Below are 14,423 nucleotides of genomic sequence, written 5' to 3'. Positions count from 1 at the left end.
GTGAAGTCTGTGGAAGAAAGCCTGCAAGTAGGTATGCATTCCCTCCCATGTGTTCTCAGCTCCCAAGGATTCTGTATCTTCTTGCTAGTCCAATTTAAGCCTTTAGCAGTTCATTTAAAACTTTAGGAGCGCCTAGGTGGCTCAGTCAGTTACGTGTCTGCCTTCGGCTCAGGTCATGATCCCAGAGTTCTGGGATCAAGCACCACGTGCGGCTCCCTGCTTCTTCCTCTGCCTCTGCCCCTTCCCCCACTCATGCTCCCTCTCTCTCTCAAATGAATGGATAAAATCTTTAGGGAAAAAAAAAATTTTTTTAACTGAATTCTTCTGAGTGGTGTTCATTTTGTCTGTCCCAAGTAAACAAGTACTTGTATCCCATTTTTTCTTGTAGGTGCCTGTCTTTCCTTAGATTTCAGGTTAGGTGGTTGTCCTGCAACCTCAGCGCTCTGATGGATTCAAGAAAACTATAAATTTGCAGCTGTTTAGGGTTTATTATTGCTGTAGGAGTGCAACAATGCTCTGATCAGCTCTCTCCACTTTAAGTGTAAGCCAGAAGTCCCCATCTATCCACTTTTTTGGCTAAAGAACAATGTGATTAATGCAACCACCTCTGCTCGGCTTATGTGAGAGAAAATAGCTTCAGGTCAAACTTCTAAGTCAGCAATAAAAACATCACTCTAATTCCAAGAAAGCACAAAATTTTGGGGTTTTTTAAAATATTTATTTATTTGAGAGAGAGAGAGCGAGAGATAACGAGCAGGGAGAAGAGGCAGAGGGAGAAGCAGACTCCCCACTGAGCAGGGAGCCCAAAGTGGGACTTGATCCCAGGACCCAGGGATCATGACCTGAGCTGAAGGCAGACACTTAATCAACTGAGCCACCCAGGCGCCCATAATATTGTTTTAAAATATATACCAGAGGTGCCTGGGTGGCTCAGTTTGGTTAAGCATCCGACCTGATTTCAGCTCAGGTCATGATCTCAGGGTTGTGAGATCCAGCCCTGTGTCAGGTGCTTTGCTCACTGGGGAGTCTGCTGGAGATTCTCTCTCCTTCTCCTCTGCACCCCCTACTTACTCTAAAATAAATAAATCTGGGGCACCTGGGTGGCTCAGTCTGTTAAGTGTCTGCCTTCAGCTTGGCTCATAATCCCAGGGTCCTGGGATTGAGCCCCATGTCGGGTTCCCTGCTCAGCAGGGAGCCTGCTTCTCCCTCTCCTCCCTGCTTGTGCTCTTTCTTGCTATCTCTTTCTCTCTCAAATAAGTAAATAAATAAATAAATAATAAGTAGAAGATCTGGATTTTAAAAAACAAATAAATCTTTAAACATATAATACCAAGCCAGAATTTTATGTCAAATTTACCACAGCTGTTGAAGTATGTCATACAAAAAAAAGAATAGTTCAGGCATTTTAACCCATGACTTGTTAAATTCTATCAACATGTAAAATTATCTTTATCTAGAATAAATATTACATGATATAACTGTATAACAAACTGTATATTTTTTCTGCATAAGAAAAAAGATGAAGAGAATAAAAGTATATGATAAAAACATCTTTTACTCTATGTTAACTTTCAGTCAATACACTCAACAGCATTGCAGTTTCAGTTCTTGAAGACTGAAACTACTGTGACTTCCTACTTGATATGTCTAGAGTTTACGGACTTCAGGCCTCTTATGACACAATCACAGAGGCAATAATACCTATTAGAATAGTGAAAGCAATGGTCTAGAAAACTAATATGTATATTAACGTACCACCAAGAAAAAAAATACAACATAAATTTTAATGGCATAATGGAACTGAAAGTACATTAAAACAAAATTTAACTACTTTCTTTGCTAAAAAAGTGTTGCTTGTGCTATTTTCAGAGGAAAATCCCTGAATAAAAAACTCTTCAATGGGGGAACTTGGGTTGCTCAGTCGATAAAGCATCAGACTCTTGACTTCAATTCATGATCTCCCCACACAGGGCTCTGCACTGGGCATGGAACCTGCTTAAAATTCTCTCTCTCCCTTCTCCCTCTGCCCCTCCCCCTCTAAAAAAATCTTTTTTAAATGTCTTTGGGGTTTTTTCCGATAAAACATTTCTATATTAATCCTTGCCTTTCCTTGCCTTATTGCTGTTTCAGGATTTAAATATTACACATACTACGTAAATGTACCACAGCTGTATAAATACTTGAGATGAACAATGGAAAGCAGGGCCTAATTTTTTTTAAAGATTTCATTTATTTATTTGACAGAGAGAGAGCACAAGCAGAGGGAGCAGGAGAGGAAGAAGCAGGCTCCCTGCTGCCAGACGTTAGGCTCAATTCCAGGACCCTGGGATCATGACCCGAGCTGAAGGCAGATGCCTAACCGACTGAGCCACCCAGGCAAACAGGGCCTAATTTTAAAGGCAAGATCTCACAGAATCCCAAATTTAATTTTAATGTATGCAAGGACAAAAAATGTACAGTTGGCAGAGGTACAAAGAAAAATCATCTGTTTTTCTCTAATTTTATAAAGTCATTGCAAGAAAATACAAATTCAAGATAATCCTTATTTTCTATGAGGCTGGCAAAGTTAACTAAAAACATCTAGTACTGGTAAGGGTAAAGATTTGGATACCTTTTCATATACTGCTGTGAAGGTAAATGGGTACCAAAAATTAGTGCAAACTTTACAAAAGGCATTACAGGCAAGGTGTTGAAAATGTTTTAAATATTGCCTCATTTTTTTTAAAGATTTTATTTATTTATTCATGAGAGACAGAGGGGGGGAGAGAGAGAGAGAGAGAAGCAGAGGGAGAAGCAGACTCCCAAGGAGCAGGGAGCCCAATGCGGGACTCGATCCCAGGACCCCGGGATCATGACCTGAGCCGAAGGCAGACGCCCAACCATCTGAGCCACCCAGGCGCCCAATATTGCCTTATTTTCTGATCTCACAATACAGTAAGGAAATAATTAGGCAAGTGCACATATATTTATGTGCAAGTATTATTTATAACAGCATATAGCAAAACAAAAACATTTCATTTCTATCTGTGGAGCATCAGAAAAATTGTCTTAAAGTACATCCTAATGGAAAGCCATAAAAAAATAATGAAAACAGCATCAGAGCCCCAGGAAAAGAGCTTCTGGGAGAAGCCCTGTATTCTAAGGATAAAGCTGAAACTGTTTAAGTTTCTAGGCGGAAAAGAACGAGTTAGCAAAAATGAAAGAAAAGCCAGGCTGTCATTGGACTTCTCACCAGGAACACCAACAAACATTCTATAACTGCAAAAGATCATCGCAAATGTGGCCTCAGACTGATATACTGGCTCAGGTTCTTTGCTATCTAACAAAACACAAGTCTACGGATCACTGAGTCAATAACCAGAGAGCTAAAGTAAACGTGAATAAATAACCGGATAAGATTTAAACATCTAGTATTTTGGTACTATTTGATATTTCCAATTCTTCCTAATAATAGCTAATATTACTGTTACTATTACTCTTATTGTGTGCCAGGCTCTGTTCCAAGCTCTATACACATTTATTTTTAACTCATTTAATTCTCCTAAGGACCATGAGACAGATACCCTTATTCCTATTTTATAGATGAGAAATCTCAGAAGTATCCTGCCTAAGCTAATCTTAGCAGAGCTAAGATATAAACCTACAGGGTAACTATTCAAACCATCATCTCGACCACTGCGTTTATACTGCCTCTAAATGAGTAAGATACTGATAAAAGGAAATAAATGCCTTTGTGAAATAAGACATATACCTAAGTTCAACTACTCTGTGTTCACTTACCTATCTGACTTTCTAAATTACTACAAATAAGCTCTCTCCTTACTTACGCTATATCTCATTTTAGGACATTTGCCTCTATTACAGATAAAATGAAGGGTGAGTCTTCAACGTGACTGAAAGCTTCATCACTCAATATTTCCTCTTAAGCTAAGACTGCCACCTACTGGACTAACACAAAAATCTCTATCAATACAATAGGACAAAGCATTTTGAGTAAAATATGAAGAGAGAGAGAGGAAGAAAAATGTTAAGATATGCATCAATTTTCAGTGGATCTTCTCTGGAAACACACACAACTTATATCATTTGGAAAAACTCACTTTTTTTAAATTAGCGATTTATGCCGTACTGACAATTTCAAACTCCAAGAACAGTGTCTGAACCCTGAAGTTCCTGTGGATCTTGACTTATTCCCCCAGTGTCTGCAGCACTATACAAACATCACAACAACAGTATGCAAGAGCCACCGTGGGTGTTCCCGTGTCAATGTTCCCTGAGCGTTAGGTAAGCTCAAGAACAGAGACCTTATTCACTTTGACATCTCTGTATCACTGAATGTACTGAATGAAAGAATTCAAGAAAAGAAGTCTGAAGACAACATATCTTAATTAACTGTGGTCTATTTTATAAACACAAACTGTACCTTTAATATAATTCTCAACCCAGACAGTTTTGCTTCCTGGGGAACATTTGGTAATGTCTGGATACATTTTTGGTTGTCACACTGTGGGGGAAGGTATGCTACTGGCATCTAAAGAAGCCAGGGATTCTACTAAATATCTACAATGCACAGTGACAACCCCGACACCAAAAAAAATTATCCAGCTCCAGATTATTAATACCGCCGTTGTTGAAAAACCTTTCTTCCTCCCAGCCATCTTTCTTAGAAAGTATAGAGATTAATGAAAAACACCAGTTGATAATAAGAATCAAATTCTGTTTACATATATAAAGTACTTTTTGTTTTTTACACACATGATTTTCTAGGAACATACAATGTATAATAGAGAATACAGTATGATTAACCTTTGAAAATCTCAGAAAAACATAACTTTGTATTTTGCAGACCTTTGCCACGCATTCTTTATCACTTAAGGAAAACACTAATTATGATATATAGGTTGCCATTGCATCACACCTGTATTGGTCCATTTGTAGCCATCACATCCAATGGTGACTCTACATATAAATGTAAACAACTGTGTTATTTATATCCCTTTTATATTCTAATATAAATATACTTAAATAATTATAAATATTGAAATATATTTGTAAATATAAACCAATTTCCTTTTTTTTCTTTCTGTTAGGGTATTATACTTTTTTTTTTTAAGGGGGGACAGCAAAGGGAGAGGGAGAGAAAGAATCTTAAGCAGGCTCCACCACCAGTTCAGAGCTCAATCTCACAACCCTGAGATCATGACCTCACAGCTCATGACCTCACAGCTCAATCTCACAACCCTGAGATCATGACCTGAGCTGAAATCAAGAGTTGGACACCTAACCGACTGAGCCACCCAGGTGCCCCTACTTTTTTTTTTTTTTTTTTTTAAGTAAGCTCTGTGCCCAATGTGGGGGCTTGAACTCACCACCCTGGGATCCAGAGAGACATGCTCTACTGACTGAGCCAGCCAGGCATCCCTGTATTATACAAACTTTTAAGAAATTATGTCTCGGGCGCCTGGGTGGCTCAGTTGGTTAAGCGACTGCCTTCGGCTCAGGTCATGATCCTGGAGTCCCGGGATCGAGTCCCACATTGGGCTCCCTGCTCAGCGGGGAGTCTGCTTCTCCCTCTGACCCTCTTCCCTCTCGTGCTCTCTATCTCTCATTCTCTCTCAAATAAATAAATAAAATCTTTAAAAAAAAAAAAAGAAATTATGTCTCAAAGTAGGTTATATCATCTAGAAATTTTATTTTACAAGAGCAAAGAACATGTTACAAAATATTTGTTCCTCAGGCTCCACTGAATCAGATTTAAGGATTAAAAACAACTGGCCTACAAAAAAAATCAAAGTCTTTACTACAGCCTTTGCCTTTACTACTGTCTGCTTGAACCCCACTTCCCCCACAACAGCACCCACATGGGCACCATCTGGTACTCTGCAAGGCTAGCTCCATCTCATTCTTCCACAGCCATCTTCTCGGAGTTCACCCCTCCTACTGCTTTACCAGCTTGCACATACTTAATTTGTCTCTTTCCTAGAATTTGATACAATCTATCATCATGTTTTATTTTTTATATTGTTTACTTTATCCTTTAGAATGCAAACTCCATAAAGGCAGAGACTTGTCTACCTTGTTCACTACTGTATCCCCAGCATTTAGCAAAATAACTGGGGCATATAGTAGGACATCAGTAAATATCTGTTGAATAACTGAACTCTTGTTGAATAAGTGAATTCAGGAATACACAATAGATTGTTACCAAAATCCCAGAAAGTGTCAATTAGGAAATAAAAACAAAAGAACAAACTTAATAAAATGATACCTACAGTTTAAGCAAATTAGAGATAGACAATCACTCTGTATATATGAGAACCTCCCAAAAGTATACTTTCCAAACAAATAATGGGAGAATATATCATGTAATAAAGATAATTAATATAAAATGACACTTCAAAAGTTAAAACCAACTATATGCCAATTACAAAGGAAATATTTAAACAAAAGAAGACAGGGTATACAGTAAAAGAATGGGCAAAAAGGGACGCCTGGGTGGCTCAGTTGTTAAGCGTCTGCCTTCGGCTCAGGTCATGACCCCAGGGTCCTGGGATTGAGCCCTGCATCGGGCTCCCTGCTCAGCGAGAAGCCTGCTTCTCCCTCTCCTGCTCCCCCTGCTTGTGTTCCCCCTTTCACTGTGTCTCTGTCAAATAAAATCTTTTTTTTTTTTTTTTTTTTTTTAAGATTTTATTTATTTATTCATGAGAGACAGAGGGAGAGAGAAGGGGAGAGAGAGAGAGAGAAGTAGAGGGAGAAGCAGGCTCCCAAGGAGCAGGGAGCCCGATGCGGGACTCGATCCCAGGACCCCGGGATCATGACCTGAGCCGAAGGCAGACGCTTAACCATCTGAGCCACCCAGGCGCCCAGATAAAATCTTAAAAAAAAAAAAAGAAAATATTAAAAAAAAAAAAAGAATGGGCAAAAATATATCAGTCCAAAAAAAGGGAAGGGATTAAAAGAATAATATGAGTTAAAGCCAGACTTTAAAGAACATTAAATACAACCAAAAGGGATGCTTTACAATGATTATGATATAATCCTTAAACTATGACTGTCAAGAATGTTTATAAAACAAAAATTCTGCAGGAAAACATAACCAGGAAGTAACAGCAAAATTAAAACAACAGAAAAACAATGGCAGATTTTAATGTTTGCTCAGTCACCACTCATGTGGTCAAAAACTGGTATGTACCAAGGGTGATGTGACAGATATTTTCCTTTAAAATAAAAATACAACAACAAAAGTAAAATAGATAAACCAACAGCATAGCAAGGAAGTAAGGGAGAAAGTTCAAATACAAAAAGTTAGCAATAAAAAGGGAAAATTACAGAAAAAAATTAAATTCTGGAGCCATACTCTGCAAAAACTATATGCTATTAAATTTGAAAATCAAAAATGGATGATTTTAGGAAAGCAGAAATTACCAAAATTAATTTATAATGTGGGAAACTTAATGAAAGACATAACCAAAGAAGATATGAAAAATACTGTGAAAGAAGCAACAAGACAGATACACTCATGGGCATTTGTGTTCAAATCTTCAAGGAATCGAATATTCTCATAAGGAAAGACTGGAAAAGGAAGGAAAAGGGTAGGAAGGAAGAGAGGAAAACTGTACTTCTCTTCTGATGTATCCAGCATAACACACAAACCAAACCCTGAGAAAGTAAACAAAAAAAGAAAACTGGATAGTAAAGCAAAAACCCTTAAATACATAGAAAAAGAGTCCAGAAATATATAGTTAAAAAAAGGTTATTCTAGGAGTACAAGGACAGTCAATATTAGGAAATCTAGTAATATACTTCAACACCTATTAAATAAGTCCACAACAACAAAGACTTACGAGATGCAAATGATTTGTCAATTTCCCCTCCCAATACCTTCTGATATTATACGGCTATTTCATTAACATAAAAATGTATATCTGCTGCAGCATTATTAAGTACTTAAAAAATCCATTCATCAGGTACACTTACATAATGGAATACTATATAGCCATATAGCATTATAGAATATCTCTAACAGAGAAAAAGTAAACTAGAAAAATAAACATCAAACAACTTATACAATTATTTCCAGATATGTGGGATTTTACTAACAAGCATACATGGTTACTTTTATAATCTGAGTGGAAAAAAGTGAAAATCCTCATCTTGGGGCGCCTGGGTGGCTCAGTCAATTAAGCGTCTGACTCTTGGTTTTGGCTCAGGTCATGATCTCAGGGTCCTGAGACTGAGCCCTGCGTCGGGCTCCGTGCTCCACCCAGCGTCTGCTTAAGACTCTCTCTTCCTGGGGCGCCTGGGTGGCTCAGTCGTTAAGCGTCTGCCTTCGGCATCGAGCCCCTCATCAGGCTCCCTGCTCAGTGGGAAGCCTGCTTCTCCCTCTCCCACTCCCCCTGCTTGTGTTCCCTCTCTTGCTGTGTCTCTGTCAAATAAATAAATAAAAATCTTTAAAAAAAAAAAAAAAGACTCTTCCTCTCCTTTTGCCCCCCAAATAAATCTTTTTTTTAATAAATAAATCTTAAAAAAAAAAAAAAAGGAAAGAAAGAAAAGGAAAATCCTCATCTTGTCCTTATAAGCCAAGTAATAAGGAGATGGGAAGAGTTTAAGCCAACAAAGGCCATATAAAATGGCAAATGAAAACAGGGGTAATATTAAGAAATAGAAATACAGAAAAAGGTACACAAACAGGAAAAAGCTAAGAAAAGTTACAACAGCGATATCCACAGAAAAACTGCACTGGGGACAGAAAATACTAATGACTTGGTATAATGATTAGTGTGAGGATTATAGTGGAACAGAAGGTATTCTCTTAAAATTTCTCCAATGAATTATTATCAAGAAGTCCTAGAGTTCCATCCTATTCTTACAGAGCTACTGCAACCTCAACATTTGCCCCAATTTGAACATCTACAGATCTGCTGCACTATACTGCCATCTGCAGAGCGGACTTAATATGAAAAATTCCCTGAGAACATTCAATTATTTTGATTGTTAAAGGTAACAAGAAAAATGGCAGAGAAACTAAAACTAGTGCTATACAGTATTAGAAAGTGAAGAAGAGAGACAGCAGGTGTAATCAGTAACATGATAAGAATAAGTCATAATACTTCAAGTTGAAAAATCAAGAAATAAAAATATAAGCATATCATTTAATACAATAAGGGAACCACCCAAAGAATTAAAATAAACCAGTTAAGTAGTGCCACAAATGAAAGGGACTCAAAATTAGTGAAAGGAAAAACATATCTGCTTTTCACTGAAAGATCTTCCTACTTGAACATGTGATACGATGTTTTTTAATACTGCATTTTTTTCAAATGGATTAACTATGCCAAAGAATAAAGGAATCAGCTATTTTTTTTAAACCTGTAAGTATCTTAAAGATCAAGTCCATCCCTATGTTTTTTTGAAGGGTCAAGTCAATTTGACAATTATAAAAGTTTCCATAAAAAGCAAAACTGTAAGTAAAGAAGACTCAAGCAATACAAAACTTGCTACACCAAACCTTTCTTAAATGAGCATCTATCACTACAACATAAAAAAGAAATTCACTACTCCCTTATTTACACACAGGAGCTTACCTTATTTATTAGAAAGTACAATACACAGAATAACTGGAATACTTTGAAAACAATTTTTTTTATTTTTTATTTTTTTTAATTTGAGAGAGCGAGCGAGCACATGAGAAGGGGGAAGGTCAGAAGGAGAAGCAGACTCCCTTCTGAGCAGGGAGCCCAATGCAGGACTTGATCCCGGGACTCCAGGATCATGACCCGAGCCGAAGGCAGTCACCCAACAAACTGAGCCACCCAGGTGCCCCTGAAAACAATTTTTTAAAGTAACAAACATTTACTGAGAACCAACTGCATACAAGGTACTCTCAATCACAATTTTCCACCAAAATACATTCTATTTCCTAAAATAAATCATGGTCATCTAAGTAACTTCAGATTGACTGAACTCCTATCTACATACAAGCACCACAAGCCTGAATATCTACAGCCAGATAACATATGAAAGAAAAACTTACATAGTACAAATTACAAAATCAGAATCAAGATATGTATGAGCTACTAAAGGGATAAGAATTATATGTCCATTTTTTATACAGAATTATTTCTTCAATAGAATCTCTTTTATTCAATACCATAAACAAGAGTCACTAGGACTCCCAGGCAGTCATAGCAATAGTTTCACTATTTGGAATCTAGTATTACTTTGTTACTTTATATAATTTTATATTGTTAGAATTTTTTGGTATGAGTTTGTATTACTTTTCAAATTTTATAATTAAAATGGCGTTTAGTTCTTTTGCCTTTTTAGTTCAAAATTAATATAATTTACAGTACAATATATTTATCTAAATGAGAATTTCTACTTGTATAGTAAAGATTTTCCATGACTAAACACTTGTTTAACTACTTTACCTGACAAATACTGATGAAATAATTTTTTTGAAGATTTTGTTTGAGAGACAAAGCCCGCACACAAGTGGGGGGTGGGGGGAGCAGAAGGAGAGGAAGAGAGAGAATCTCAAGAATACTCCACACCAAGCGGGGAGCCCAATGCAGGGCTCAATTCCACGACCCTGAGACCATGACCTGAGCCAAAATCAAGAGTTGAAACTCAACCAACTGAGCCACACAGGTGCCACTGAAACATTTTTAAACTAAAATTCAAAACATAGGCATCACACATTTAGTACAAGATTCAATAGAAGCTTAGCATCTGACTCTACAAGTCAGAAAAAAGTAATCTTGCCTATCCAATCTGATAATCAAAAGACTCACAAGTTAAGAGCCTATCAGTCACCAACAAAAGTTTGTTTTTTCCCATCCTGCATCAAGCTTTCATATCAAGATATGAAGTAATATTTGTAAAATAACAGAATTAAAGAAATAAACTACTTGGTACAGCTGAGCTATAAGCATATGATATCATAACCTACTATACTATGATTATAAGTACAATTAACCTAAAATCTTTCAAATTACATATTTCAAACTGCATTCTGAGAAACAATGTTAGTGGTAAGATTATTAGCTGTGCTCTAAGAGATGATAAAGCTAAAAAGCACTACTATAAAATTTAAGTTATAACTAGATTATAAATATAAATTTCATCACCTATTTCTAACATACTTGAAAATTAAACAGAAAGGCTCACCTTCATCCACAGAAAACTGACAGCTCTTATCATTGAAGAAAAGAATTTTCTTCTTATCAGGACGATTTACAAATAGTATCTGGTCCCCCAAAGCCTTAAATGATAAAAAAAAATATATTTTTTTTTTCAGTTAACTCCAAATTACCCCACCCCAAAAGATTTTTTTTTTTTAAAGCAACAAAGGACTCTCATTTCTTTTAACCTTCAGTATAGCATTAGGATCTAATGCACCTTATTTTAGTTCTTAAGTTTCTTTCATGAGTAGTTCTCACTACTTTTATGGATTGGTATTTCAAGACTTTTATTCTTAGAGATCTTCCAAAGTACAAAATGAAAAATTACTTATTTTTGAAAAACAAAACCCAATCTATGTTTCAATTATGATTTGGGTCCATTGGAATCTTTTTATTAATCTACGAAAATCTGTGGGATCTTAGTGTTCTTACTTTTCCTCTACCTTAAAATATTCTGCCACTTATTTATCATTATTCATCAATTATTTCCAATTGTGCTTTAAAAAGCTACAACAGTAAAAAAAAGAAAAGAAAAGAAATGAAAGAATGATCAAATCACCTAGAAGTATGGTGCAACAGTGAAATAGCCATCTTTCAATTTTCTTACTGCACTGCCCAAACTGTTGCATCACCTTTCAAAAAGATATAAAAGACCATAGAGTGGTCCCTGTTGTCTTTTAAACTTTCATTAAATATAGTGGACAATTCAGATTTTATTTCCTGCTCCTCAGAGCAATGACAAGAAAACTCTCATTAATAAATGAGAACAAGAATGCAAAAAGCCTGATAGTAGCACACCTCTAGACTCTAATGGTGAAATTCATCAGAAATAAAGTCTAAAACTATGAGTCTTTAGATAATAGCTCAGATTAATAATCTCAAGCTTAAGAATTAATGACTGAATGACATATTTCTAAGAACATAAAAAAATGAGGTATTTTCATTCAGTTAGTTATTCAACAGGAAATAATTCACCATAGAATACAGTGTGATAAGAGCCCTTGCCATTTCACTTTGCTAGCATATAATAGTATTCTTTCATCTTTCTGATACGTGTTTGCCAAAATATACTTAGATACAGAAATTTGCTATGTTAAAATCTTACAAAAATTTCGGGGCACCTGGGTGGCTCAGTCATTAAGCGTCTGCCTTCGGCTCAAGTGTGATCCCAGGGTCCTGGGATCGAGCCCCGCATCGCTTCTCCCTCTCCCACTCCCACTGCTTGTGTTCCCTCTCTCACTCTCTCTGTCAAATAAATAAATAAAATCTAAAACAACCATATTAAAAAAAAAAATCTTACAAAAATTTCTAATAAAGCTGTTCTTCACCATCCCTTCATTCTTATTTATATAAATTACTCATGACATGAAATACTTTGAAAAATAATAGGACTCTAACATGCCCAAGTGGTAAATGGTAACCATTATATATGTAAATTACAAGAACTCAAAAGTGCAGAAAGGAATTAAAGAAGACACAAATGAAAAAATATCCATGTTCATGAAAGACTTAATATTGTTAACATATCAATACTAAAAGCAATATGCAGATTCAATACAATCCGCATCAAAATTCCAACGGTGCATTTTGAAGAAGTGGAAAAATCCTGAGGAGAGTCACAAAAGACTCTAACTAGCCAAAACAATCTTAAAAAAGAATAAAGTTGGAAGTCTGATAATTCCTGATTTCAAAACATGTTATAGAAGATTCTGGGAAGAAGACAAAGTAGGAAGCACCAGGAACTGGTCTCCCAACCTAGACAACAATTACACTGGCAGCATCAGTCTCATGTAACTATTCTGAAACTCTGGATCATAGCCTTGCAACTTCTAGGGGAAGATTTGGACGATGTTAAAGACATACAAAAACAACTACATAAACAAAGAAAATCAGAGTGATAATGCATGCCCTGGAAAAGACTTAGAAAAGTCCTTAAAAAAAATCTTAAGTTTACACCTCCAGCTAGTCCTTAGCACAGACAGCCTACCACAATCCAAAACAAAAAGAATATAAAAAACAGGAAAACCTGGGGAAGGAGGAGAATCCGTTATCCAGAGTTATAGTATTATTAGATTCAAAGGTCTAGTTTTCAACAACAAAAATTACAAAGCATACAAAGAAACAGGAAAGCATGGCCCATCTGAAGGAAAAAAAAATCAACAGTCCCTAAAAAAGACCTTATGGTAAATATACTACACAAAGACTTTAAAACAACTGTCCTAGAGATGATCAAAGAACTAAAGGAAGATGTAAGGAAAGTAAAAACAATATATTAACAAAATGGAAAGAATGATAATGAGATAGAAACCTAAATAAAATCACAAAGAAATTTTGGTGCTCAAAGTACAAAAAATGAATGGAAAATTTCACTATAGGGATTCAAAGGCATTTTTGAGTAGGGAGAAGAAAGAATCAGTGAATATGAAAATACAAGACTGGAAATTATCAAGTTTAAAGAACTGACAAAAAGGACTGGACCACCTGGGTGGCTCAGTTGGTTAAGTGTCTGCCCTTGGCTCAAGTCATGATTGCAGGGTCCGAGGACGGAGCCCCACAATCAGGTTCCTGCAGGGAGCCTGCTTCTCCCTCTCCCCCCTGCTTGTGCTCTCACTCGCTCGCTCTCTCTGTCAAATAAATAGATAAAATCTTAAGAAAAAAAAAAAAGAAAGAATCTGACAAAAAGGACTGAAGGAACAGTAAACAAATCCTAAGAGATCTCTGGGACACCAACAAGCAGATCAATGTGCAAATTGTGGGAGTCCCAGAAGAAGAGAGAGAGAAAGGGGCAGAGAGCATATTTCAAAAAATAATGACTGAAAACTTCCCTAAGTTGAGGAAAAGATATGAATATAATAAACATCCAAGAAGCCCTATGAACTCCAAAGAATATGAACTCAAAGAGACCCACACTGAGACGCATTATAAATAAACTTTCAAAAGACAAAGGGAGTCTTAAAAGCTGCAAGAGAGAAACAAACCATCACATACAAGGAAGGATCCTCAAAAACATTCTATTTCTCATCAGAAACTTTAGAGGCCAAGAGCACCTGGTGGCTACATCAGTCAAGCATGCAACTCTTAATTTCCTGTGTCAGGGTCTATGCTCAGGGCCGAGTCTGCTTAAGATTCTTTACCCTTGGGGCACCTGGGTGGCTCAGTCAGTTAAGTGGCTGCTTTCGGCTCAGGTCATGATCCCAGAGTCCTGGGATTGAGCCCCGCATTAGGCTCCCTGCTCAGCAG

The 14,423-nt window shown here is 36.6% G+C and overlaps 1 protein-coding gene across 2 annotated transcripts in view; it reads right to left on the bottom strand.

The window, feature by feature from the left end:
• Positions 1–14,423, bottom strand: part of GTF2E2 (general transcription factor IIE subunit 2) — a 69,128-nt gene that overhangs the window by 9,194 nt on the left and 45,511 nt on the right. For both annotated transcript variants that reach the window (XM_027599566.2, XM_027599565.2), the window contains one exon: positions 11,170–11,263. In XM_027599566.2, the coding sequence (XP_027455367.1) occupies positions 11,170–11,263 (94 nt within the window). The remainder of the gene's footprint in view (positions 1–11,169; positions 11,264–14,423) is intronic.

Source organism: Zalophus californianus, chromosome 2 (genome assembly GCF_009762305.2).
Source record: "Zalophus californianus isolate mZalCal1 chromosome 2, mZalCal1.pri.v2, whole genome shotgun sequence".
NCBI lineage: Eukaryota > Metazoa > Chordata > Mammalia > Carnivora > Otariidae > Zalophus > Zalophus californianus.
The sequence above is the reverse complement of the archived record's forward strand: the minus strand, read 5'-3'. Positions and strand labels throughout refer to the sequence as shown.